The sequence below is a fragment of the Struthio camelus genome, chromosome 7 (assembly GCF_040807025.1).
Source record: "Struthio camelus isolate bStrCam1 chromosome 7, bStrCam1.hap1, whole genome shotgun sequence".
NCBI lineage: Eukaryota > Metazoa > Chordata > Aves > Struthioniformes > Struthionidae > Struthio > Struthio camelus.
In genome coordinates, this window is record NC_090948.1 from 25,900,599 (window position 1) to 25,928,372 (window position 27,774).

The following is a 27,774-nucleotide window of genomic DNA, read 5'->3' on the forward strand; positions in this document are numbered from 1 at the left end:
TCAGCCTGGAGAAGAGAAGACTGAGAGGCGATCTGATCAACGTGTACAAGTATCTGAAGGGGGAGTGTCAAGAGGATGAGGCCAGCCTCTTCTCCGTGGTGCCCAGCGACAGGACAAGAGGCAACGGGCAGAAACTGAACCACAGGAAGTTCCATCTGAACCTGAGAAAAAACTTCTTCACTGTGAGGGTGACAGAGCATTGGAACAGGTTGCCCAGAGAGGTGGTGGAGTCTCCTTCGCTGGAGATATTCAAAACCCGCCTGGATGCGACCCTGGGCAACGTGCTCTAGAGGACCCTGCTTGAGCAGGGAGGTTGGTCTAGATGATCTCCAGAGGTCCCTTCCAACCTAAACGAACGATTCTGTGTTTGGATGCTCTGTCAGTCTCCACTAAAAGCAGCTGGGCCTCAGGAATTAAAATTTTTGCCTGTGTGTTCGCACAAGTGTCAAAAGAAGCACCCATCTCCAGGCCGCAGAAGAGTTTGTTCAAATACAGTTGTGTATAAATCAGCTACAAATCTTTTCTATTCTGTAGCAGTCAAAATATCATGCAGGGTACAAAAAAGAAAATAACTTACAATTTGACTGAGGGGATTTCAGGTAGATCTTTGTATTTCAGTAGGTCATTTAATAAAGAACGCATACCTATAAGGCTAATGCCAAGAAACTCTCCTTTGGTAGAGAAGAGAAAGTTAAACTTTCTCTCTGAGTAAACAAAAGACCATGGCCTTATGTCTGAAATGCAGGTTTGTCAGGATGCAGGGCTTGGAGAGCTGTTGCATGTGTAGGTTGTGAACTAAGTTGCAGTGGATGGTGAGGTACTCTAAAGAGGTGGGTTTGAAGGTCTTTAGATGTAGATGGAAAAAGATGAGACCCCTTCCAAAGTTTATCCACATGGTGACTGTTCATTTCTTTTTAAACTGGTGAGTGGCTTCTCTGACTTCTGTTTTGATGGTCCATATGAAAGGAGATTTATTTTGATGCAAGCTCCAGAGTTTGTGTATCCCAGTCATGAATATTGTTCACATCATGAAGTCTAACTTGGTTTTTAACACTAGTCTAGTTTGTATTTGTCTTCTAGTGTGTTTGAGAATTTTGGGATAAGGTGGTATACAGATAAATGCAAATGAGAAGTCAAAAGCAATATGTTATAGGTGCCTGAAACCTTGGCTACAGTGTTGCTGTTTGGAGATGAGTGATTTACTGTTGTTCTGCTCTAAAAGGAAGTGAAGGAATAGGAAAGCCTTCGCACTGGAGATGCTAAACTGCTAAAGAAATGTTAACATCTAGAGAAAGTATTTTTAAGTTGTGCCTAGCTCCCTTTGGTTTGCAGAGTGCACTCACGTTTCTGCCCTGCGTTTGCATTTAGTGTCCAGGACTTCTGTAGTGCTATTACACCAAAGTTGTAAAGTCTTTGCCATCTGGTAAAGACTGAGAGAACTCTCCTGTACTCCATATGGCTAGATAGTTCCTCTCATGCGCTGAGGCAGTAAATGGCTCTTAACCTGATATGTTGAATTAGCAACATTGCAAGGGGGTAATGACATGTTCTTTTTTGCAGATATCAAAAGGTAAACGTGGCTTTCCTGTGATCATCCTGTACAATATACTTTAAGAATATCAAACACTGTTGAGGTGGCAAAACTGTCATTGTTTCTTTAAAAAAAAAAAAAAAAAAAAAAAAAAAAGTTGCCAATGCTTATATGAAATGGAGCAAAGTTGAATACGTTTAGGTGGAAAAGAAGGTTCAGTACCCCCATTTGTGTATTTGGAACATTCCTGTCAATAAATACAATAACTAGCAACCATATTGAGCACAATAATGCATCAGCATGGCTAAACCTGAGATAGGAGGAAACATTTGGTAGTGGTGTCTAGGAAGCATAGCAGTGGCTTTCTCTTGGTAAGTCAAGCCACTGTGAGACAACTTTTAAAGGCTTTATCTGTGTCTCTTGCCTATTTTAATCAAAACTAAAATTAATTAAAACCAGTTCCAATCCATGATTATCTAGAAGATTAGTGGGGCTGTACGAGTTCAGTCTGGAACCTCCTTTTAACAGATCAAAGGATATGACTCTTTGTGTTATTCTAGCTGTATAGTTTTTGCAAGTGCTATTAGAGGGAAACAAATTGCATCACATTAACAAGTCTTTTCTCTCAGTCATTTTCTGTGGCCTAGTAAATTGACCTGGGTACTGTATGTGTAGGACCTCTTAAAATTCAAGCAGTTGAAACATTCAGGAAAAGCAAATTAAAATTAAGATTACTAAAATATGCTACCATATATTTATGATGGGAGTTTCTTTTCCAGTAGTAATATCCTTTCAGGAACAATACTAGATCACGGTGTTGTTCTCATCATCATTGGATGGTAGACTGTTCTTGGTGTTTCTCCTCTGCAGTGCCAACGCTATGTCCAGTTCTCTCAACTGCTTCAGGAATCCCCGGTTCGGCAAGATGCATCGGTGCCTTGATACTTGTTCAATGGCATCCACTACTGTCATGTTCTTGTAAATCATCAGGTAAGCTAAGACTAATGTGGCTGACCGGCTGCGACCCATAGCACAGTGAACCAGGACCTTATCTGCAGGAACAAAAAAATGATGCAGAGAAGACTGGGGTTTTTAAGATGTTGGGATTTTTTTTTTTTTCCTCTAACAGTGAAGGATTTTGCTTATTAACAGTAAGCTTACCGTAGAACCTGGGCACCGTCTACCTTGGAGGTTATACGTATGATCCTAAGCAGGATATCTTTCATCTTATTTGTAAGTAATATTTGCAGAGAAGCCCTGTGTGTTGCAGTCTTACATTAAGTAACCAACAAAGCCCAACTGCGGCCTCACCTTATGCTCTTCCCAAGCAATGTGTACTCAATTCTATGTTTGGGCATGATGACCAAAGCACAAGGGTGAGGGAGGATTTGGTAAGCTCTTGAACGATCCTTGCATGAGGATAAATGAGAGGCAAGGAGGTGCTTGTCTTAATACTATCAGCTAGAGGTACTGACTGATTTTGAATTTTTTGTTGTCATTGGTTTCCTTCAAGATCTAGAGCATATCACTTGGTCAGTCTGCCCGAGTATTTCATTTATAAAACGGAGCTAATAGGACTTTCTTAAGGCTCAGTGATGTTTTGAAGTCAGCGGGGAGAGGGGAAGAAGGGCTATAGATGTTCATAGATAAGATAAGCAGCTGGATACAAAATAAACTAGCTCTTAAACTCTACAAAAGCTGGTTCCCAGCTCTTGGGTAGTCATTTTCTGAGTCACCCCCACTCTATAACTTGAATAAAAGTAATGTTTTTCTCCCCACCATCCTTCCAGATTGTTTTATATAATCATTTCTTTGCAGCAGTGGCCTGTCTCATTTCTGCAACTGCAGAGTTCCTGCCAATAGTTTTTGTTTCTGGATAAACATGCTTCAAGTTTTAGCTTTGTAACATTGCTTAGTTTAACTTTGGATTTCCACTGTCAGAAAGTCTTTGGCTTCAGGCACTAGCAAGGACACAAACCAAAGAGGAACATTCCACATTTGCGATGTCCAGGGGAAGTGGAGGAAGAAAATAGTAAGTGGGTTCAGGTCTGATTGTTGGATTTTGAAACACTTCAGAAGATTTTTCAGAAAGAATACTGGGGTAGCAGAGCCCATGAGGGGGCACACAAAGGGTTGAACTGCTCAAGGAAGTTGATTTGGAGCTGTCTCTCTAACATCCAGCTAAGCTGAATTGCTAGGAAAAAGGAGGCGGGGGGGGGGGGGGGAGAGGAGACACCCATCAGGGCCAATAATAGTTTATTTCAGCTACGTCTAGTGAGAAGTGTTGGGTGTAAAGCCATGACTCCTACTGATTAACTCCTTTGCTGCCAGGCACAAGGAGGATGTCTTGGCATGAGTAACATTGCTGTGTAACAGATGCATCAAAAGCCGCCAGCACTAGAGGATTAATGGTTACAGTCTGTATCCTAATCCCAGCAGATAGTTTTAGAGGCATCTTGGCAAAATTCCAGTCCCACTGATATCTAAAAGTGCCTCTTCCTGTCATGGAAAATGATAATCCCTTCTATTATTACTCTAAATACTTGAAATGGATGAAAACTCTCATTTGTTTGGCCCTTCATGCCTCTCACTAGAGCTTCCTAGCATGTAAATGGATTGCTGCTGAGGAGATAAATGATAGGGCAAGGGAGGCTTTGCTTTCTGTGGGTGAGAAACGGGGGACCCAGGAGAAAATGTACAGTTTTAAGTTGTATTAACAAAGGCAAAAAATGACCATGAAATTTCCTGAAATACCTTCTGGTTGCAGGAAAATGAAGATCTGGCTTTCTCATGAGTATTCAAGATCTGACTGCCTATATGGAGACAATGGTGGTACGGTTCTCTAGGGCCAAATCTCTTCTGTACTAATTTGTAGTGCTTTCAGTTTCAATGTAAGGACCAATCTGAACTGTCTTTCCTCAAGTTGTCAAAATCAGACAAAAATTGCAACAGCAGATTCCCCTTGAGGAAAGATGAATACTGTGGTGTCTTTGGTCAAATGCCTTGGGTCTTTATATTCAACTCCTATGCTTTATCCCACATTGCTAGAGTATCTTTCTTTAATGTAATTTTTCCTATGGCATCTCTGCATGAATAGAAAATGCTATTATCCTCCATTTTACATTCTGAGGAACTAAGATGCCAAGAGAATGAGTACTAAGCCTTTAGCATAGAAGGGATTTACAAACCTCTTAAAATAATGCCTTCCCTTCAGGTAATTAGTCCTCTTTTCTCTAAAACTTTAAGCTGCCCTAAGCTTTGAATTCAGTGTTTTGGGAAGTCTTTATGCACAGCTGAAGGACAGCATAATTGTAAACAGTTTTGAGTTTGCCTCTGAAACTTACTCTTCCAACTGAGTTATTTTCCCCTTGCTTGAGTCTGTCTACCCATTCTGAAAATCTGATAATAGTGCCCTGGTCAGGCAATTTCTTCACTATCACAAAGATTTTGAAGGTAAATCAGAATTATCGTGTTGCATTAGAATCATGTCTTGTCTGCATCCACACTGAGAGGCTTTCTGGCCTGTTGCAGAAACAGAGGATTCTTCATTTGCATGATAACTTGTTTCAGCAACACTAGGTGACTGTTGGGCATCTTCACAGCCAAGCGTATTCTATAAGAACATCTATTCAATGCATTTGGTCACTTGTTTGGCTGGTGAAGGATGTACCCCAAACAATGTGACACAGACAAAGCAAATTCATTCATTCATACTTTCCTATAACAAAGTGGAAACCTTTCTTTTCTCCTTCCTCTTTGTCTTTGCATTTGCTCAACTCTAATGCAAGTAAAAAAAGGACAGTTATAATGGCCGTAATTGTGTTACTGTTCACAAGTGTTGAACACCACTTACTGAGCCCTAAAGTCCTTTTCAATGCCACAGGAGACAGGCTTTTGGTTACTTACTCCAAAATCCTTCTTGGGAATGTGGATGCTATTTGTGCGTCAGGAGACGTACAGTAGGAATAGTCCTTGAAATACACTTGAAATACATAGCGGTCTGTTAGACTAGATGTGCCTTCACAGATGAAATGAACAGTGTGTGTCCTTTGCATGTGTGTTAATGGAGGAGAGTGCTAATTACTTGCCTGTAGTCTTTTCAACCTTAAGTGTAAGAGACTTCAGTCTGCTCTTAATTCTTGTTTCTATAGTCATTCTGTTAGCAATAGAAGAAGATCAAAATCTATTGAAATGTCATGTTGGAAAGCTGTTGATACGTATTCAACCCACATCCTTTCATGGGGACGTGCATCTCTGCCTTTATGGATATCTTTGGCTGGGATAGAAGATGTGCATTTAGTATGTTTTTTCCTCATGAGGAACTTGGCTCTTTTTCTCCATGATTATTACAGTAATTAATTCTCTTTATTTCATTGGTCTCTGTCAGAAGTGATCCTGTTTTAAAACCATGTGAATGTGGCAATCAATGTACAGGTGCAGAAGGAGTCGTAGTTGTTAGCATCTACTTCAGTGGGGGATTTTGTCAAGTATAAGTTAATCCAGTCACTTTTTAATTGGAGCTTTTGTCTCACTGCTGCACTGGTGCTTGGCATTGTCTCAGAGCTTCCTGGATTTTGATGTGATTTTGAAACAAGAAGCCTGTCCCATCCTTCCCTGTCCTGATGTTTATTGGGATGCAGGTTTTCTCAAGACTTTGTAGCCTCACTGGTGCTTATTTCATTACCTCAGTGCAGCAGATAGAAGTGACACAGGAAAGGGATTGTGATAGAAGTGAGGAAGTCTACACTGCTTTCTTCAGCTACTGGTACTGACCTCTGGCGTCCTGCCATGGCTAAACACAGGTGTGCTTTAGTTTTCCCTCCCTTCTCAAAGGGAGTGCTTGATACATACTTTCTGAAATATTAGGTACCTTTCTTGACAAGTGAGTAACCTCCTAAAGCAGTTTCTCCTGCTGTTAGGACTTTGATTTTAAAACTGATCTGCTTTCAAGTCCTTTTCCTGACCAAGGGAAGGGGACTGTTGCTATAGACTCCACTTGCTGAAAGGATAAAATTGTAAAGACCTGGCTGGCTACTGGGGGCAAGCCAGGTAGTAGCTGGCTGTAGCTGAGCTAAACAGCCAAGAGTCGAAGCTGACAGGAGGCTAGAAACTTGATATGTGACCCTCTGATATTATGGGTTTCTTAGGTCAACAGGAGACTCCTAAGTTTCTCAGCTTGTTTCTGGTAAAATACCCTGTGGAGATTTAAAAAAAAAAAAAAAAAAAAAAAGGGGTGGGGGGTGGGGGGAGTAGGAGTAATATTGGAAGCTAGTGTGAGGCCAGGTCTGCAATACTTCTATTCAGTGTAAAGCTTTCTGACAGAACATGCTGGAGGTCAGTAAATAATGAATTGTAGTAATCAAGCTGAGAAATTACAAAAGCTTTAACAAAATGTTTCTAGATCTCTGCTGTCAAAGTGGTTTCAGTCCCCTCCTGCTTGGAAGATGACAGAGATGAACCCCTGTTATAGCTTCAGGGTGATGTGTTGGCCAGGTAGAAAGGCAGTTTTTATATTTGTTGGGAGTGAAACTAATGCTGTAGAGTGCAAAGCTGTGGAGTGACAGTCCGGAATCTCTGTAGAACACTCCTCTTGTGTTTTGCTCACAGCTATGCAGCCAATATTCATTAAACCTGTCTTAATAGGGACCCCTTTGAGGAAAAAGCAGCTAATTCAAGGCACCTGTGCAATTTCTATCTTTGAGGAGTTTATAAAGTAGTCACCGTACTTCCCTCTCCCCCCACCCCCCAAAAAAGCACCACTAGTAGACAGGACACATGAACACAAATGGTGAACTGTGATGTGGACTTCTATAAAACAGTTTGGTAGGGGTCCTTGGGCTGGTACCAGCTCTGCAGTGAAAAATGTCCTAAACCTAGTTACCACCACTGTCATATCTTAAGCAACCACTTCTCTGCTACTGGTTTCATATCCTCAGTTAAACAGTCTTGGCCTTGTTTTATTCCCAGAGATTTAGATGCCTTGAATTATGCTTAAACCGATTAAGTAAATATCGTCCTGTTTTTAACCATTTTCAACACCCTCCTTACTTCTTTCATCCTGAAGTGCATTATCAATGAATTTAGAAGCTGAATAAAAGAACTGGCTGAGCTTGAAAGTGGGGAGATCATCTGCTTCCACTCCGTGGTACTCCACAGTCATGTCACGATAATATTCTGGTCCTGTGTCCACGTTCCGCTGACCATGGGCTGCATTGAGGATGTGGGTGAAGCCTGTCTTCTCAAGGCTGTAGCGATCTAATGCAGTTTTTCTGTTGAAACAAAAGCTGTCATGTAAATGAAGAAGACTCTTCCTCATCCAGCAAGCCAGAAAAACCCTGATTTGGTGTGTGCTAATTGTTAATGAAACTGGTAATGCTTCAGAAATGAAAAATTTTAAGATGGTTGTTACTTAGAAAGAATGAACCCCTGTAGTATACAATGCTCTTCCAAGTGTTATAAGGTGTCAGAGCATCTTATAAATGAAGGTATTCCCCTGACACCTATGTAATGCAGGCAATACTGACTTCTATCTCCCTTATACAAGAAGGAACTTAAGATACAGAAAAGCTGAATTACTCAGGGTCATAAAAGCAAATCAGAGGCAGAGCTTGAATTAGGACCCAGGAATGCTGCTTTTTCCCCCTCTATCCCCATCATTCGATATTGCAGAACTAATAAAAGAATCAATGAGATGTGAGTAGTAAGATCAGCTGGGTTTCATAAAACTGCTCGTTATCTCTAAAAGAACCTCAGTTACGGAGTTGTTTTCTCCATTTATACTTAAAACTTTTTTTTCTCTAGACAAAGCTCCCTGTTAGCCTTCCTCTTGCTGCTATGTTGGGTTAAACTGGAGGTCCTAAGCAGAAAGAACTAGATATGGAAAGCAGATATCAGCCTTCAGTAAAAGCTAAAAGTCATATTTAGCTCAATATCCTACTCTTTGTCCTCTTTTTCCTTGGAAAAGAGAAGCTGGAAGAGGAAATCCTAGATTCCAGCAGCTTGAAATTCCTCAAAATGTGCAGTTTGTGGCAGGCATTTAAAGACTCATTTTTAAAATATCCATTGCAGAAAGCTTTTAATTTTGAAAAGCTCTATTCTGGAAAAGCTGTCAAGTTTCATTAGTGTCTAAAAAGGCTAGTGAGCTTTTCACAAAGAACTTCATAGGCTTTATTCAATTAATATATTTCCACATAACTACTACTGCCATGAATGAATTAGTGCATGATATAAAACAGCCTTTTCCAGCCAAAACTACCTCTCTCCATGAATGTTTCCTGAGCATTTGAATGTGTAAATACAGCTGCTGTCACACAAAATGTCATCTTGGGCTACCTGTTGTGCTTCATAATTCTAGTGGTGACAGTTCAGAATGGCTTCAAAATAAAGCTGCCTACACCTTCCCACTTTCTCTGAGTCAAAATCCCCCTTTGAGTAGTCAAGAGACTGGATATGGATCTTCAGGGTCTTATCTGTGTTATTTTGATTTAAATCAAACTCATGATAATTGGCTCTTCTGAGTAGAGATCTTCCTCCCTGCAGAAATTCCCTTCTGTACAAGAACAAAAATATCTTGACCCAACTGGCATTTTTCCCATGAAACAATGTCACAAGTTCCCCATGTGATAGTTAATAATAATTTAAAAAAAAAGAAAAAGGAAAAAAAAGAAAAAAAATTCTTGAGTCAGTTTGCCAGCCTAAACTCATACTCTGGAGGACAGAGGGGCAAAAGCATCTTACTGCTAGTGCTGTGACTTGCCACCTTCCCTTCAGGTCAGTAACGCTCACTCCTGCCCTTCATATTCTTGTTGCAATGACTGACCTAGAGAGACACTTTTTTCTCTTCCATTCAGACACTCATTTTTTGGGAGTCTTCTCAAGCTGGTATGCTGTACACACATAGCCAGCAAAGGCACTTCAGTGCAGGATTGGAAAAATAGCCAATACATTAAAAACAGATCAAATGTTGTCCTGGTCAAAAAGTAGAAGGGATAGTGAATAACTCTTCTCTTGGTTTTGATAAGCTTAAGGTGAAATACAGATCCTGCTTTCAAGTTAAGTTGTGTTTTGTTTTTGCCTCCCTGATACTGGGATGGAGAAAATCTGTTTTTCATTTATCAGAGTTGGCCCAAAGCATGTATCCAACAAACAATGAAGGACTGATGCTTTCAGGTCAGAGATCTGGGCTTAATTAGAATGCCTGCAAGTTGAGTCCTACATGCTGAATAGCAAGTAGGAGTGCATTGTAGTTAGGGTCAATGGGAAAATGAAGATTAACTGTTTGGGGGGGGGGAGGTTGGGGGTTCTGAGGTACCGTAGATACTACCACACTTAGATTCTGTAACCACTGCTCAGTCTAATAAATAGCATTTGAATTAAATGATATTGTTGTTCTGAGCAAGGACAATGTCAAACAATAGGTCATGCGACAATCATATTAACATTTGACACTGCTACATTCATCTGAAATCCAGTTTTCCTATTTCCTTAATTAGGTTCTCAGGAGACTGCCTTTTGACATAGTGGCTGTATCTAATGCATTTGTTTCTGACAATCTCGATTACAGTGGTGTTCTGTGTCTGAAGATCTCATCTTTAAGTGGTCAGTAGCCCCAGTGTTAAGTAAATATTCGGAAAGAAGGGATACTGTATTTCATTAACTGCATAACCATTCAGATCAGTAAGTCTCCCCAAGCTCCTGGGAACTGGAGCTGATTAGCACATGCTGGGCAGGTTTAATACAGTTCTTATGATATTTGTTTCAGTATGAACATCTTAGACTTATATCCATCCAGCTGCTCCTATGCTGCCTTAATGTTCCAGTGCTTAAAATGTCAAGGCATGTTGTAGGTCAGTGCCTACTGTTCTGTCCTGGCACCGTGAGTACCCTGCTGACAACCATATGGTAGATGTTTTGAGGAAAATCCATGTTTAGCCATTAGCCATTGTTTTATTCTTGGCTTGTTGGAGCTTGGGTGTACACGCAGTTATTCTGTTAGCTCACTCAGTTTTTCCCATAGCTTGGGCTGGAAATAGAACGAAGAGCGGCAGTGCATCTACCTTGAATGCCATTGCAAAAAGGCTGTTGTGAATAGTCAGATATGACTAAATCATCTTCTGTGAGATATTTCTTCTTCTTTGAAGTAAATTATAAGCATACCAAGGAAATACTTGGAGAGCTCTCTACTACTTTGTTTTTGCCACTGAAAAATCTGCATTCTATTTTCCCTTGTGCTTGGGGTAGGATGATTTTAAAATGTCTGTTTTTTAATTATACTTGTTATGTAACCTCATTCAGCAATGTCCTTTTGAACTGAATATAGAAAAGGTCACTTATTGCCACAGGTTCCTTGCCCAGTACCACCTTATTCTTTCTAATACCAATCCAAATGTTCTTTCTGCTGAAGTTGCTAATCTAGAGGGTAGAAAACCTCAAAAAAATGAGAGCTCAGCGTTGAGCTCTCAAACATTACGATCCTAGTGGTGCCGCTGGAATTGGTGCTCAAACTGTGCTGTGTACAGGTGTCAAGAGACTGTTATAGAATCACAGAATGGCCAAGGTTGGAGGGGACCTCTGGAGATCATCCAAGTCCAACCCCCCTGCTCAAGCAGGGTCCTCTAGAGCACGTTGCCCAGGATCGTGTCCAGATGGGTTTTGAATATCTCCAGGGAAGGAGACTCCACCACCTCTCTGGGCAACCTGTTCCAGTGCCCAGTCACCCTCACAGGAAAGAAGTTTTTCCTCAGGTTCAGATGGAACTGCCTGTGTTTCAGTTTCTGCCCGTTGCCTCTTGTCCTGTCGCTGGGCACCACGGAGAAGAGTCTGGCCCCATCCTCTTGACACTCTCCCTTCAGATACTTGTACATGTTGATAAGATCACCTCTCAGTCTTCTCTAAGTTAGTGTGCAAGTCTTCTCCCAGTTAGTTGAACTGAGACCTGGAACATTTGTCCTGGCCAAGTAGAGCAGAGCTGCTGTAGGCCATGTGATTATGTGCCTTGTGCATCTGCAAGCAAAGCTATTGCTAGATCTATAAGGAACATGTTAGGTACCTTTCTTTAGGCAGATAGGCTAGACAATATTATATATGGAAAGTTTTTTCTGAGATTTCTGACACTTAATGTTCTGTAGAGATCTGAGGTTATTGTGCAATGCAAATAGTGTTCTACAGAGCGGCAAGAGGCATTTGCCTTGAGCTCCCCTCTGAAGAGGCAACGCCCGCTATATCGAAGCCCTGTTGTTACTGCAGCTGACAAAAAGGAAGTGCAGCTTTGAGCCAGTGAATTGAACTGGCAATCAGCTCTTGAAAGAGGATCCCAGGCACCAAAATATCTTGCTTGAAACTCTATTGCTTCACATCTGCTTCTTTCACTTCATCTGCTACTTTGCTATCCCTTTTCAGGGGGCTGAGCCACTGCAGTTTGCTAGAGTCCTCATGTAGTACCTGAGCTATTTTAGTCTCCCCAATTTATGTTGATTAATTTGCCCTTCGCAATGCCCTTGGGCACTCTAACAAGCTTACTCGGTGGTAAAATCCCAGATGTTTCATCTCATATAGGAAGAAAGTAGTACAGGTCCATGAACATCTTTCAGAAGGATTTCTTCCCCCATCAAATGATGCATTTTTAGAGTCTGCATCTTTTGAGGAAAACTAAGTCACACCATTTCTTCTTTTTACAAGAGCAAGAGTGCTTGGTTTAAAAATTCACATGGAGGCTAATTTTTAGAAAGCACTTATGCTTTGTCCCTCCTCCCCCTCCCCCCAATGCTTGATAATTGCACCTAATCAAGTATTTAAAAAAAAAAAAATCTACTCTTGTTTTTAAAGTTTTCTCAATTTTCTTTTCTTGTAAATCTAAAAGCTGGGCAAACACCCCGGTCAGACCCCAACTAACTATACTAACCTGGGTTTGTCTGCTTTTCATTCCCATCATCCATCATTTTACCTTGTATTTTTATCATAAATACTGTGGGGCAGGGATTATCTCTGTCTAATATCTTCTGCACTGAGCTTATGGCCTGTGCTGAGCCTCTGACACTACTATAATATAGGCAATAAAACTTAGGTCATGCTGTGTCTGCTGTATGTTGATTGCCAGTTAACACAGAGCAAGGAGGCTGTTAAGTTCTCATATAGGGGGCACAGATGCCTGTAAATGCAAATGCTTCTCCACCTCTTGATGTATTTTGCTTTAACTGGCTTAGCCCATTAGTGAACTCCAGCTTTGTGCGAAGCACTGGCTTTCTTTTCAACCACAGCTGAAGCAGTAGTGTAGCTACCCTCATGGAAGCATCCCTCATTATCTATTTACTGCAACCACAGCCTAATTTCCTCGTATTTCCATCATAAGAGTCCTAGTTACATCACAAGGAGGAGGGGAATGCGTTTGGTCTTCCTTGCAGTTTCTACCATGCCTAAGTTATCAATATTTTGGAAGAAAGGAGAGAATATATAAAAGCATCAGTATCAGTAAGTCTTCAATTTGTTGAGGTGGCTAGTATCATAGGATTCCTCAGAGGCTATTGTATGAATCATACACCTTGTTGCAGGGCGCTTAACTCAGTTTCTAATTGACTTCAGGCTAGAAATGGCACAGATTACTTTCCCTTGAAATTGGCTCTCTACCAGAATTTAATAGTCAAGCTAACAGTATTCCTCTTATTTTCTCTTTGGGCACTGCTCTTTCCTAATAAAATGCAATGAATATTTCCTTTTCTATGGTAATGGCTGAATTTAAAGTAGCCACTGTAAAGAAGAGTCTGCTGCAAATGCCCAATCTCGGTGAAGCCATAAGCATTTAACTGCTCTTGCAATTACTTTCATTTTGTACATCTGCACCATCTGTGCTGTTAGCGCTTGATTTCCTTCTGCATGACACAACTGTGGTCTTCAGTGTCTACCTTGAACGTATTTCTATGCTTAGAAGGTGAAGTATTGCACTGGGGGATGACTGCAGAAATTTCAGTTTATTTCGGTTTGCCAAGAGATTAACTAGGCAGATTTGTCCCATGTAAAAACTTATCAGCTCTTCAATTTGACAGAGCAAATAAGCATATGCTAGAAGTTGAGCGTACGCAGAAGTTCCTCTCTGTATAGCAAAGCATGCTAAGCCAAAGCACAATGTGTTGCTGAATCAGGCTGTGCATTTACTGTAAGACAGGTGGATTCGAACATGTTTTTAAAGTTCTGGGGCAAGGGAGAGCCTTTGATAAGGGAAAGCCATTTTAATGGTGAAAATCCATAGAGATAAAGAAGAGATAAAAATCGCTTTCATGTGATCTGATTTATGAATATAACACTATCACTGAGAGGGAGAACTGTCACAAACAAATGTCATCCAATTTCAGGTGCTTCCCAAAAGAATATTTATTTCTTTAGGCTGTGCAATAGCAGGTCCAAGATTTTAACTGCACCTGCTCTCAATTTTAAAGGTAAGATTCAAAGGAGAAAATGCAAGTACTGCAGCAAATGTCACCTTATTCTGGAAGCAGCAATGCAGTACTTGCAGTGTAAAAGAAAATCCTTTCTTTTAAGTTGCCTTCTTCAATGTACCAACTCACTTTTCTCTCTCTTCGAAATATTATCATGAACAAGCTTTATTCCCAGCTGATACTATGGAAGATGCTCAAACCTATGGAGTTGAAGGAGAAGAAAATAAATCTTGCAGACACCGCAGCCTGCACCTCCACATAAAATATTAAGTATCTTAGTAGCAACTATGACCAGTGGCTCATAACAAAAACTGGAGTGCATCTAACAGCATGGAAGTAGTTCTATGAGACTTCTCATCAAGAAGCGGGTAGAACAGCTCCCTCCACAAGTCAGTCAGCGCTTTCTAGCTGGTATGTTTATAAGCTCTAAGTAGAGCCAAATCTCCTAAGCATCGTGCAAAGGATGTGCAAGGCAAACATGTTTCAGTATAGACTATTAAAGTCTGCATATCGATCTAACCAAGACTGACAAAACAAGGAAATTCAAGGCAACAAGTTACCAGAAGAGGAATCGTCTCTCTCAAATTTTTCCATGTTCTTAACCATGATGCAGGATGATAATTTGCCATCTGGTCAGTGTTAGAAAGAAGCTTTCTGAATATAGGCAATATTGACACTGTCTTTAGAAAATCTGGCATCTCATCCCTCATGAGATGTTGAGAATTTCCAATAATACCGACCCAATTTCCTTTAACTCTAGCATCCAGGGAACCTAGAGATATTGTAGCATTGTATCCCCTTTTCCTTCTGAGGTGTTGCTCCATTTCTGTGGATACATCCCGTTCAGCATGAACTAGAACAATTTTTTTGTCCCACTGAAGTGCTGTTACAATTGGCAGATTTTCATGCAAATACAGTTGAAACTATGTCCTCATGAGTGGTGTTGTAATAAATTAAATCCACATATGCTGTTTTTGTAGACTTCTTTAATTCTATGCAACCTGGAGCACTCCTATTTTTATATGCTTAATACTCACTGAAGTTGTAGGAGTTCATAATGTTAAACAGTGGGAGGTAACTATCAGCTACCCTGAATGAGTCCTATCTGTTTTCTTCTAGGTTAGTATAAACTGCCTTTCTACTTAGTTACTTGGAAAAAGCTAAACTGTATTGTTTTCCTGGAAATAGGAAAAGGGGGGAGAGATTGTTAAGCATGTATTTAAGGTTTAGCTATATCTCTTAGTGGATCTGCAGCACTAGGCTCCAGTCTGTAGGTGAACTACCTGTGTGCTGCGTTGCACCTTACCTATGTTAGAGCTCTCAAAACATAAGCCCCGGGGCTTTATTAGAACAAGCATAGACGAGTTTTCTCAAAGTGAAAGCTCTATTCAACTTCATATCCAGAAGTTTCTCTTTGATATTTAACCTGTAAGGAATTGGACTCCAGAATACTTGTGTGTGTTCCCCGCCCCCCCCCCCCCCCCCCCCCCCCCGGTGGGAGTAGCTTGAGAATGTATTATTCCAAACACGGGTGAAACTGTGATCAGGCCTTAAATCCTAATCAGAGCTGGAGGATGGCTAAGAGGAAGACAGAATCTTAAGCCTTTATCTTCAGCCAAAATATTCTTTGGAAGTCAGAAATGTGGAACTACAACCATCATCTTGGGTGACGAAGCAAACACTGAAAAGCCACAAAGAAAAAACTACAAGCTATGTATCTGGCAGAGATTTTCCATGTGCTTAGAGTGCAGCAAGCAAGCTTGGGATTAGCCGGTCAGGCTGTTCATGCCAGTAAACTGGTGACCAAGTAAAAGGAGGAAGCAACACAAAGCTGCTTTCCATCCCTGTAAAAAGCTTCTGAATTTGAGCAGGATACATGGAAGTACTAATCCTGGTAGCAGATGAATCAAAGTCCTGGCGAAGCATGCTTTGTTCCTATCATTGGGCTGTCTCCCACAAGTTCCAGTGTCTGGTCTTTAAAAGTCCTTGGAACTTGCTGGAGGAAAATTTCAATTGGAGCTGAACACAGCATGTTATATTTTGAGGCTTTGATTATTCTGGGTCTGACAGGCTCATCGAGATTTCATTGCCTCTGGGCAACATCTGCAGTGAAGCCTTGTAACAAAAGGATTGAGTGGCCTCACAGGGCTCCTTGATAGCCTGTATTGCATTAGATGGAAGATGTGGTTACGTAGTCAGGGTAATTAATTAGCATTTCCATAAGCAGTCACAAGTCCTGTTGACCTTGTAAATGCAAGAGGCAGGAATGAAGCACAGATGTGAAGGCTCTGAAGATGAACTCTGCATGTGCGTATTCACTTGATTTTGTTGATGAGCTCCACTAAATACTTTTAAGATCAACCTTAATTTAGTGTAGCTAAGGATGCAAATACAGCCAACAGCTGTTTGCATTTCCATGGCAGCTCTTCGGTGACCAGTGCTACAGTAAAATCTTGAAATAAAATGAAAATCCCTGTCACGTTGAAGAGGGAAGCTTATTAGTCAGAAGCAAGATGTGGAGCTGGCTGAGAAAGGACATTAGGGGTCCCTGGCCTTTTTCTGCTTTGAATGAAATGTTTGTTCTGGTAATGAAAGCTCCATCTTGCCTGCAGACCAGTTCTTACCCTAGATTTGCTGGTATTGGATGTGGAGTTTGGCCTTATCTGACTGAAAGCAGGTCACTCTCTTGCAAGGGACCCCATTTTCTGGTGAAGCTTTGTTTCTATTCACTATTTATTTACTTAATTTCCCTGCTCCTCACTTCTCTTTCCTTCTCCACTGGCTTTCTCGTTCCTCCCCCTTGGTAATGTGGAGGACTTGTTTCCTCTTGAAGCATGGTTGCTTTTCCTGACTTAAGACCTGCCCCTGCCCTTGCAGAAACAAATAGCTGCCCAGCTGAAATTGTTATAGCTCTAAAAACCTGTCAAGAAGCCTGTTGTTCTATTTCCCTGGTTAGTTTGTATTAAGTGCAAATATATGTTTTAGTCAGTCACACCTCTTAGCATTTACTCAAATGCAAGGTATAACAATCCAGTGTTACAGGAACAATTATAGGAAAGATGACCTCTGACCTTAGAGACTGTGACTGTCCAAAGACCTGTTGTCTAATTAGACCTCTTTGCTCAGAGGGTAGAATTGTAGCTTCATCACAGAGATCAGAGTGAAATTCTTCTAATCGTTTCATTTAGAATAATTCTTCTGGTCATTTTGAACAAGGAAGTAGGAAGGAAATGTCAGAAGCAGCAGGGTTTTTTCCACTGAATCCTAAGCTTAAAATATCTACCAAAAGGGAGAGAAGAAGGAAGGCAAAACCCGTTTTCTCTTATTCCTCAGCCATTTAGACAAACTCTTCCCGTGGTTTAAGGGGTGGATGGGTGGTTTGGTGTGGTTTTTTTTGGTTTTAGTTTTTTTCCTTCTTTCTATCTCTAGAGTGGCAGTCCCTGCTTGCGTAAAGCCCAGGTCTCTTGTGTGTCTCGCCTCTGGTGCCACAGAAATAATTGATCAGTGATATTCAGGGTCTTGTAACTTTCAAAGATGTATATCTTTCCTCTTTTATAAGCCAGCAACAGATGAATTTTAGGACCTTTCAAAAAATTATTGAGAATTTTGGAGTCAGTGGGGCTGCAGCTTGTGACTTATAGTGATGATATAAAATAAATGTTGTGTTAGGGAAAGGTGTAGAAGAAAACGGGAAGTCAACTAATGACGCCTAAGGGGTAAGAAAAGTTCTCTTGCTGTACTCAGGGTTTGGGTTGGGGAATCTTCTGACGGCCTGTCTCTCCCTGCTGCAGCAGCTAGCTCTGTATGCCAGAATATGTCTGCTATTTCTAGCTTAGTCCTGTGTTCAGCAGAGCTAAGTCTGTTCTTTTTCAAATTGCATTCGGTCTGATCAGTGACACTCATCTCTGCAGCTTTACCCTTTCACAGAGTTCCATTTGTTTTAATCTCTTGCACAATTTGAAAATGCAGAGTACTAAGCACAGGCTAGGAAATGCAGAACTACCTCTACAGATTGAGCTGTCTCTTCAGTCACTTTCAAGAACTACGTTTTAGGCTTAAAGCAACCTAAGCTGTGGTCCAATGCCTCTAGCCCAAACCCTTAAATCAGAGTATCTTTGGAAGAACTGTCTCCCACGTAAATGACAAATTATTCTTGGAAATGAGCTATTTAAAAGCAGACTGCAATTAGCTTCAACCTCTGCAGTCTGCGCTAGTGCCACTTCTGCTCTGTTACTCGGGGCTCTTTAAGGGTAGACCCTTCCGCGTTTACCCAACGTTTTCTTTAAGCAGCAGCAACCAAAACTGTCTGCCTGCACTGTGTAAGGGCTATGGCAGACTGATTGCTTCGCTGAACTCTGACTTCTGTCAGCGGATCATCAAATCAGATCATCGGTCCTGACTACTGGCTAATGGGTGGCAGGAGGAAAGAAATACCTTGCTTTTTTTGGTGAGCTATACTTAACACTTACTCATCTCCTATGTAGAGGTTGGGCCAGACTTCATTGACGTGTGTGTACTTCGGACATCCTTTCCAGAAGAGTCTCTCCAGTTCAAATGCGCCTGGGGTATAGTAATCCCCATCAGGATCCACTTTGACTGCTGTGTATGCGTTTTTCTTTGCAGTGTTCAAACCTCCTGATGACATCTTGTCCCAGGAGCAGTGTGTTCAGCACGTGTGAAATACTGGAATGCAACCAAAAAGGAACGTGAGGCGGAGGAAGCACAAAGCAAGCGAGTTCTGTTCCTGCGAAGGAAACTCTGGGGAGAAGCATTGTCCAGGTGTGATCTGGCATGGTGAGGGACGGATGTATGTGCTTTGTGGCAGACATGGACTCGCACCTGGAGTTTATTTGTACTTCTGCCTCCCCTGAGCTGGGTGAGGGATGGCTTGTTGGATGAGCTTACCAGCAGTGGGAACAAAAGTCAGGGGTTTGTGATTAACGAAGTTCTGTCTCTCCTGGGAATTTGTTTGCTAGAAAATCCACTGGTAAGAATTTGGTAGGTCTAGGAGCCTGATCTAAGGAATCTAGAGCAGCCGGTGGAACCAGGTAGGGGAAATGTAAGATATGGCTTTACCCTTAACTGTTAATCTCCCAAAGGCTTCTCCTTTTTGTGATATTCAGCAACCCAGTGAGACTCAATGTGTCCATCCAGCTGAATGTTGCGTGCACCTGTTTTATTCTCCTTGCACATTGAACCTCATAAGCTGTTTCCAGAAATGAGAATGTGCCTTGTTGCAACGCTTCCCTTAAGTCCGTGTGACTGATTGACAAAGTATTCTTTAGCCTGGGTTGCAACTGTCTGAGGCGGAGAGCTTGCAAAGGTAGCAATCCAGATAAGGAGATCTGAGTACAAATTCTCCGCTGCAATCAGCAAGTGCTCTACCCTAGTCTCAGCATGGTATCAGTGCATCACCTTTTTGTGTTGCAGGTATACACTGAACTAAGGAGAACCAGCACTTTCTCAGCTTTTGCGCTGTTTTTTTGTTTTATGCTTCTGATTTATTGGCTGAGTGTGCAGTTCAAGGAATGGGGGCACTCTTCAAGGCAATTTTGGTCTTTGAGGCAGGAGTTCTGTTAGTTACCCCTTCCTGTGTTCCTGCCCTTCAGAGAAGCTTTCAGTACTAGAAGTTGTGGCAGAAGCTTTTGGAGAAGGGACTTTCTTTTCAAGCTCTCTCCTTTTTTTTTTTTTTACCTAAATCCCTGCATACCAAGTGGTAGAAAGAAGCAGTAATGAGCATGTAGTGTAGAAGGGAGTAATAGAGCAATGTTATCCAGTAGCTAAAACGTCATTAGTGTGGATGAAAACAAAACCCTTTGCCTGGCCTGGCCATGTTATTAGATGTTTTGTTCAGAACTGACACCCATAATGCCCTGCGTGTTTAAGCTACATCCTAGTACTGAATTCTTTGGTGTTAGCTTTACTCATCTCTTCAAGCTCCAGATCCTCTTCTGCCTGCTGCAATTTCCTCAGCTGCCATCCCGATTTAGACTTTCCCCTGTATAGTTTGCCTCTGTTGTTGACTGGGCAGTTACAGCCCCATTAGTCACCTCCCTCCTCCCTTACTTCTCCTGGGGCTGCAACTTACTTAAGAAGTGGATACTGACCCCATGAGCAGAGGACTCACGAGGGCAATCTGGAGTTTTCAGAGCTGGCAAGTGAAGTCAAACACTAGTGCGTAGGAAAGCCATAGACTAACTTGAGTCTTGCCTCCCCCATTGCTGCTGTTATGCCTTAGAATGTGGCAGGTGACATCCGTTTACCAGAATCTTTTTGTCCCTTTGTCAGTTATTTTGATCCATCTTTAACATTCCTAACCTCCTACAGCTGAGGGATCTTGGGAGGAACACAGTGAAGTGTGATACAGAAACCCTTGCACCAGCAGTAACCATGCTAGCTTCTGGCACAGCATGGCTGCAAGAGTGCTACGCTGCGCTCAGTAGCCCAGCTGCAGCACTGCACTTCCCTGCTGCAGAAGTCACCTGGTATCTCTGCTCTGTGTGGTGCTGGGGTGCATTTAGGTCAAGGTTCTTCCCAATTATTTTTGCTTTAAGTTTTTGGTCACTTTTGCAGGGAGAGCGCCATGGTACAGAACATCTATGTGTTCTCAGCAAAGAGTAAGAAATAAGATTGACAAGTGTGGAAAAAGTTTTCCTTTTTTCACATTGCCAACTTTCTGTTGCAGCTTCTCTTCTGCCTGCTCCCTCGCTTGTTGGGTCTGTCTTGTTTCTCCTGTTCCAGGACTGCGGTTACATCCTTCCCTTGTCCCTATGAAGGAAGAAGTTGAACCCTGCAGTTCTGCAGGAGGCTCCTAACAAGAAGAGGTGAAGCTGGGCTTGATCTTCTGAAGTGTAAGTACAGCCTACCAAAAATCCGCCTTTTTTGCAGGCACGAACCCTGTAGTCACTCACAAATATTTGTATGTTGGTCATTAGTGATGTTTGTGTCCTTTTTGTCATAGAAGTCTGGCTAGTGCCTTTATGTAGCCATTGCAGAGCTCTCCTGCAAGCAGGATGACCATTTTTAACTGACATCCTATGTACCCAGGGGGTGTGTTTCTTCAGTTTGGGCTCTTTTGTACCTGTCATGTTTTGTTGTTCCACAAAACTTGCAAAAGGAAAACAAACCCTGTTTTTCTACTCCAAAGCTAGGCAAGATTATGGAGTCAATTTTTGTTTGGCCTGTGTACACCTTTGTTCAAAAATTGGCTTCTTTTCACTGGCAAGGGGATCTATTTTTCAGCCAAATTTCCTAAAACATGATAATGATGTTTAGCTAAAAGGTCCTCTGTTCGGATTTGTAACAGGTCCTGAGAATTTCAGTTTCTATTATGTTTGTCTTCTGGTCTCTCCTGTCCCTCTCTGGGTGACAAAGTCCCAGCTCTGTGCCTTCAGTAGCCATTCCCTAGGAAAGCTTTTTTCCTGCTAGGGTCAGAATTATGCTAGTTCTGCATGCAGACCTGACAATGTAAATAATGGGATACTGCCAGAGATGCAAATCTAGTATCATCTAATTTGTGAGTGAATGAGCTGTCATCTATAACTTGATAAGAGCTACTGTTTGTCCAGTAAGGAAATATCTTAAAGCAAGAGATAGTAACCTGTTGCCTTGATGCTGAAGGATTGACTGTGCTTTTATTCAGGGCTTCATAAAAGTGGAGGGGAGGAAACAGGGGAAGAAGAGTAAGAGAAATGTAATTAGTAACTATGTCTAGTGGCCACAGTGCATTGATTTGTTACACCAGCAGTCTTGCACTTAGAGTGCAGACCTCAAAACAGGGCAATTACATCTGCAAATGATAGTCTGTGGTACTGTAACATACCATTTCAGTTTGAAGCTTGGTTAGCAGTCTGGAAGTTAGATGTCTGCTGAGAAATACTCAGTCTGTCTGTCCTGGGAAGCCATATTCTCCCTGAACTTTCAAATAAAATATGTTCTTTTATTCCTTGCCAATGTTATCTGCTGCAGGGATTTTTAAATTGAATTACAGTACAAGGAAGCATCAGTTACAATTCCCATAATAAATCATATATTTCAGATTTGATTCTAGACTAAGTAAGAAGTAACGGAGTTTAGCAAAGAGGAGGAAGAGAAAGAGGGCTGGCTTGCTACATGAGCTCTGGAATTAATTACCATGAAATATTTGTTTGGGGAGAAGGATAGAAAGGTTTGTGTCTTTCCAGGAACCAAAGATGTCTAACCTCATCTTTTATTGACTGCTTTGTGTAAACCAAACGGAGCCAAAGGAAGACTGCTCCCTAAGCCAGCCCTCAGATTAAAAAGCAAAAAACTGATTGGACTTTTTGGTGGTTGTACTTAATGCTATTGTAAATATAAAGATGACAGCTTGTCTAGCACAAGTCCTGACAGTGAAAGATCAGATTTCTTTTGCAGACTGTTGAGGAATGGAGGCTGTCTGTTGCACGGTATTAACCCATGCGGTCCAATGGCCCACAGCCTCCACGACTACCTCTGCATAGGCTCCTTGGGCAGTTTCCCACCGTTAGCAGTGCTCCATCTGGGCCAAATGCCTTGCCCTATAGCCTAGCTAGTGCAGGCTGAATGATGCACTAGTGCAGCTTTCCTGTACTAACTGGCAGATTACTTCATGCCACTGCACAGTACTGAGTGCACATAACCTTGGATGAGAAAGCTCTCTGCGGTAGGGATGGTCCCTCGTGCCCCATGTGTTAAGTACTCTGCACTCTGCTGCTCCTTGAGGTGCTGCCCCAGCACGTGATAACCTTTCCTATTGCATGAAAGGGGAAATGAAGAGGAGAGTCAGCTGGCAGGAATGACGATTATGTCATTGTCCCCAAAAAGGTCCCTCTCAGCAGGCAGCTTTGAGCCTGACTTCTTAGGAAGGTGCTCAGAAGCAGACCTGGGGACCTGGGCATCATCCTGTCGTGCCTCTGCCTCACTGGAAGGGATGGCCAACTTTCGCCTCATCCCTTCCTCATCTGGGCCTCAGGTCACCTCAATGACAAAGCCACAGTCTCCTTTTGCTTTCTGTCCCTGAAGTGCTGAGACCAGGCAGTGCAAGCTGCTGGGGCCTTTCCATCCCCTCCCTGCTCCACCCTGTGGTTGCTGATCTGGGCTCTGCTTGCTGCAGCCCAGGGGCCATGGGTGCCAAGGTACACCCCTGAAGCCTGTGTGATTTCGTCTGGCTTGTCTGATATATCTGCGGGTTCTGCTTGCCAATCCAATGTGTGAATATAATGCTTAACTGCTGGTGCTCACCAATTATGTTGTTACGGACTTAAGTGTATTATCAGAACAAGGATGATAAAAAATTCAGGCATCTGCATTTTTATACTCTAATCATTCTCTTCATGAATAAGTCCAAAGTGCATGTTATCTAATGAATTTTATTTGTTAATCATTTGGATGGCTGGAATATTTCTCCCCCTTGGGTTATATGTATATAAATGAAAATATTGTTAGTGATTTCACAAAATGGTAATTCAGAATAATGGAGAGTTAATCCTCTTTTCATTAGCAAGCCACTTCAGGACATACACTGTGGCAAATTGCACTGCATTTCAAGTCGTTCTCAAGTGCTGCGCACTAGGGAAAAAAACATTAAACTATTTTTGCATTGATAGCAGTAATTGTGTGGCTAATTTGGATAAGCAGCATGCGTTAGGCACAGCAAAGGAATCTCTTCTTTATGCTCACTATCCACTCTACAGCTGCCAAGTAGAATTGCTTATAGTGCTTTTCAGCTATTTTATTTTTAACAAAAAGTGCAAGTCAAAAAAAAAATCTGCCAGGCTATGTGCTGTTCATTTCAGAGAGGGAATATTGTCTAGTGGCTGGATCAGGGATATGACAGTTAAAGATTTCCTGTCTCACTTCTGCACCTCATTCCTTGTCCCTTGAACTACTCAGATTAACTCAGAATTTTCAGGAAAGTCTTGGGAAGTCACAGAACTTAGTGGCCCATTTTCAGACTTTTTTCTGCTGGAGGGATGGGCAAATGAAGTTGTAGGGGCTCCAAAGTTGGTTAATGCTTCTGGAAAATTCAGTCATGACTACACTATGCTTCTGTGATCCCACAGATGAAGGGAGGAGAGCTGAAGTTTGTATCTAGAGGCAAATATCAGAGCTCCAGTGATGGTGTGCGCACTTCTCATGCTTGTTTTCTAGACTTGGTAAAAGTTTCTGAAGCACTTTGAGACCGAAAACTAAGCCGTTATATACATAACGAAATACTGCGTTTCTCAATATTTTTGGCTCAATATGCTGTACAAGACTCTAGTGCTATGTATAAAGATGCCAAGCAATTTGGCAAGGCTTATGCCTAGCAGTTAAGATCCAAGTCAGCTGTAGAGATTAAAAAAAAAAAAAAAACAAACCCCCCCCCCCCACAATGGTGCACAGATAAAGAAAAATAAAGAGGAGGTGGGAGGAAAAATGGAGAGAGGAGACGAATTTCTTTGCTCTTTCTTTCAGAAGAAACAACTGAAATCCTCTTGGCAATTCTGTCCTGCCTGATGCTGGCCACAGGACTTTTATGTTAACACCTACTTCAGTTCGTGTTTATATAACAGAATAGTTTAAATTCTTTACCACCCATGTTTCCTGGTCTTGAGTGTTCCTCCAGCCCAGATTATATCAGTCATCTGTCTTAGTGATTTCATTAAATTTAATTTGGTACACAAGTGTACCTACTTTAGTCTTGTACTCAGAGATGCTATTTATCTACTAAGAGCTACTGCTCCCTGAAAATACCAAGCAATTGCAAATTCTACTGGTTTAGCTGGGAACAAAAGGTATTCAGTATCCACTAAACACAGAAATATGTGACCTGTTCATAAACACAAAGGCAGCTTCTGAACTTCATTCTTGTTTTGATGCTTTCAGAATTTTCCTCCTACCTCTTTCCTCATGACAAAAAGCAGGCCGAGCTGTGGTATTTTTAAAAGTGTTTTTTTTTTTTCTAGACACCAAGGGAAGGAAAGAAAATAACCAATGTGCACTTATCAGCGCTGGACCTTCCATGGGTTGTCTACAGAAGTTGTGACATTTCCAATAGACCCTGTACCCAGACCAATGCAGGACTGAATTTATCTACTGCCATTAACTCTAAAATTTGAAAGATGAATAATGAAGTGAATAAACTAATTACAACTAAATTATTTACATGTATGAAGTGCTTGTTATTGACAAATGATTACTATTTTCTTTTCTGATATTGTATGGAAAGATGACTTATTCAGATGTTTTTATTTATCAGGCGCAATTCAGCTCCACTGAACTTGGAGGATGTTTTGCCATCAGTCTTGCAATGGGTCCAAACCTGACCTTCCTGGCTTTTAGGCAACTGCACAAATAATGCTTTTATCTTTTATTTATTTCAATTTAATAAACACTTCAGGTAAGATCTACTTGAAGAAAACAGCATCTGCAACAAATGTGTATGAGAGACTAGGGAAGTGCCTGAGAACAGGTAAAGGTGGAGAATACCAGTTCTCACATATTTTCAAAAAGGTGGCCAAAAGGCTTGAATCCAATTTAGTAACCTGGCTGCAGTGAGCACGTTCTCAGTGCTAAGGGGAGATAGTTCTAATGGTTACATACCCTCAAAAATAGTGAGGGGGTCCTAGCGAGTTCCTGAATTCTTAAGAAATGTTTTGTTTCTTCCCTTTCTAGCTAGCATGCAAGCTATGTACTTCCTTTCATGGCAAAAAAAGACTTTACTCTTTTTGAGTATGACTAAACACAGGTTGTTTTATACAGTGGAAAGCTCTCCTTGCAGAAGTCAGTGCATATGCTGCCTGAAGTACAATGTTTACACTTGGGAAGAGCGTAAGCCATGCTTTGGTATCTAAGTTCTGAGATTTTTCATGACTTGAAGTACATCAGTTGAGCTGAGAGTTGGTTAGTTGCAATAACAAAAGCTTGCTTTGTTAGTTGATTTAACTTAAATGAATTTAAAAGTGGTGCCCTTGTTATGCCATCCAAGTGACATTTTGCTCATACTCCAAATGCTAGCAATAGCTGTGAAGAGTTTTATGCTATCCTGTGTCAACCTCACACTTGCTAAACACCAGAGGAATAAGTGAGGTACTGCGAAGGTTCCTTAGATTTTTTTGTTGTTGTTTAAAACACTAGCTCCCCCTAAAATATTTAATTTTGTACAACTACTTCATGGGAGGGAAAAAAAATCTTCAAAAAAATCTTTCTCTTAAAAAAAAAAAAAAAAAAAGCCCCAAAAGAATTAAGCAAGGGGCTGTACATCCAGAATTGGAAATCCCGGGATACCTGCAGCATATTTAAGTGAGGAATAACACAATCGGATACCTGCAGCATATTTAAGTGAGGAATAACACAATCCATTTTCCTATTCCTGACCCAGTCTTAACCAAAAATTGTCATTTACTTCAGTTCCTTTATTGTATCTCTGCATTCTTGTGTTTGAAGAGTTCAGGGATTGTAAAATAGTTCATCTAATGCAGTTGTCTTTAAACAGTTTCAAACCAGAAGAATCATAGCCTCTGTGTAATTATTTCTTAAAACCCTCTTGCTGTGACTATTCAAAACTAGCTGGTTATTTCAATGAATTTCTAAGCCACTGGTGACTTTTAAAAATACATATTTTGCCCTCATTCTTTATTGTTGACTGAACTGGTTAATTTAAAACAGATTATGTTGAGATTTCTTTAAATATTTTGAGAATGCCCAAAGAAACTTAAAACTCAGTCTCATCTGAGAGATTTGTAATTGGGTTGGAAAAGTCAGATTTACATGGAGGGTGGAGGGATTAGCAAAGAATAAGCAAAATATTCTGGGAGGGATGTTACAAAAAAGAAGCTTGAAAACTGCATTTTTATTTCTATCTGTTAAAATTATTTATCCCTAAGATAAGTACATTTTTGGTTCCTCATTTCCTATTTTCTAAAGTTATTTCTCAAATACGTTCAATTTAGTTTTTTAAGACATAAATTGTACTTTTCACAAACTTTTGGCTCTTTCATGCTTTCTTTTCTGTTACAAATTTATAAAGCCATCAGTTGCCTTAGAAAGTTTGCCAGCTCTCAGTCTTCTCCCTGGCTTACTTAACTAGATTATAAAAGGAAGCAAGGGAACATAAGAAATATAGCACGCAATTTATATTGATTAGGCTTACCTGTAAGCTTAGGCAGGCGCTGTAGGTAGCTAGGATCTATGGAGTGTGGCAGAACGATAAAAGAAATCCTACCAACTTTGAAACTAGGATCTATTTTTAGAGTAGGATTTGCTGACTCTGACCTTGAGTGCTACCCACTCCAAGGGAAGATCTTTACATCTGCTAGTAAAAACTATTCCCTGATGTGACCTGAAACATTAAACCTGGCAATTTAGTTACCTAGCCTGTGGCAAACTGCAGTATGACTAAGACAATGTGACGTCTACATGTCAGCTATAATAAACCAGAAGTCATTTTTTATCCTCTTCTCTCCTTGTTAAGCCTGATGCTAAGTTTACTGCTGCCTTTAGGTTAGAAGCATTTCACTGCTGTTGCCTGCCATGCTGCACATAAGTGGTTTGGTAGCACCACAACAGCGGGTGGCAGGAGAGGTGGCATCCTGGCTGCTGTGTTGAGTGCAGGCTTCAGACTCCTCACCTCTTGCATGCACACCACCAGGCAGGTGTGCTCCCCTACTTACCATCTCATTTTTCTCCAGCGCTGCCACTGTCTGTATTTATCCAACTTCTGAAATGCTTGTTTGCTGCTTAGAAAGTAGACTTTCTTCCCTCTCTGGTCCTGTGGGCAGAACTTGCCAGAAGGAGGTGGAGGTACTTACATGCTGGGTAGGGTGAGCAAAGCGG

General features: G+C 41.3%; 1 protein-coding gene and 1 long non-coding RNA gene across 3 annotated transcripts; one reads left to right on the top strand and one right to left on the bottom strand.

Moving 5' to 3' along the window:
• Nucleotides 1–366: 366 nt before the first annotated feature.
• On the bottom strand, nt 367–27,125 carry DUSP29 (dual specificity phosphatase 29). The gene is made up of 4 exons (XM_009671197.2): nt 27,092–27,125; nt 18,429–18,642; nt 7,580–7,800; nt 367–2,583 (listed from the first exon to the last, which is right to left on the bottom strand). The coding sequence occupies exons 2-4, from the start codon at nt 18,602–18,604 to the stop codon at nt 2,336–2,338; spliced, it is 645 nt and encodes a 214-aa protein (XP_009669492.1). The 5' UTR covers nt 18,605–18,642; nt 27,092–27,125; the 3' UTR covers nt 367–2,335.
• LOC138067894 (uncharacterized) lies at nt 18,454–25,094 on the top strand. 2 transcript variants are annotated; one of them, XR_011142327.1, is made up of 3 exons: nt 18,454–18,753; nt 20,645–20,810; nt 24,906–25,094. It is a non-coding gene; the product is annotated as an uncharacterized lncRNA (long non-coding RNA). The 2 variants fall into 2 exon arrangements; XR_011142328.1 differs by having other exon boundaries at nt 18,633–18,738; nt 24,906–25,039.
• Nucleotides 27,126–27,774: the final 649 nt, after the last annotated feature.

Excerpts from the sequence above, each read along its gene's own strand:
- DUSP29 (XM_009671197.2), bottom strand. The coding sequence starts at position 18,604 with ATGTCATCAGGAGGTTTGAACACTGCAAAGAAAAACGCATACACAGCA. Across the intron at positions 7,801-18,428 it reads AACCTCTACATAGGAGATGA|AAAAACTGCATTAGATCGCT; the intron begins GTAAGTGTTAAG and ends TTGTTTCAACAG. Across the intron at positions 2,584-7,579 it reads TGCACTTCAGGATGAAAGAA|ATAAGGTCCTGGTTCACTGT; the intron begins GTAAGGAGGGTG and ends TTGTTCCTGCAG.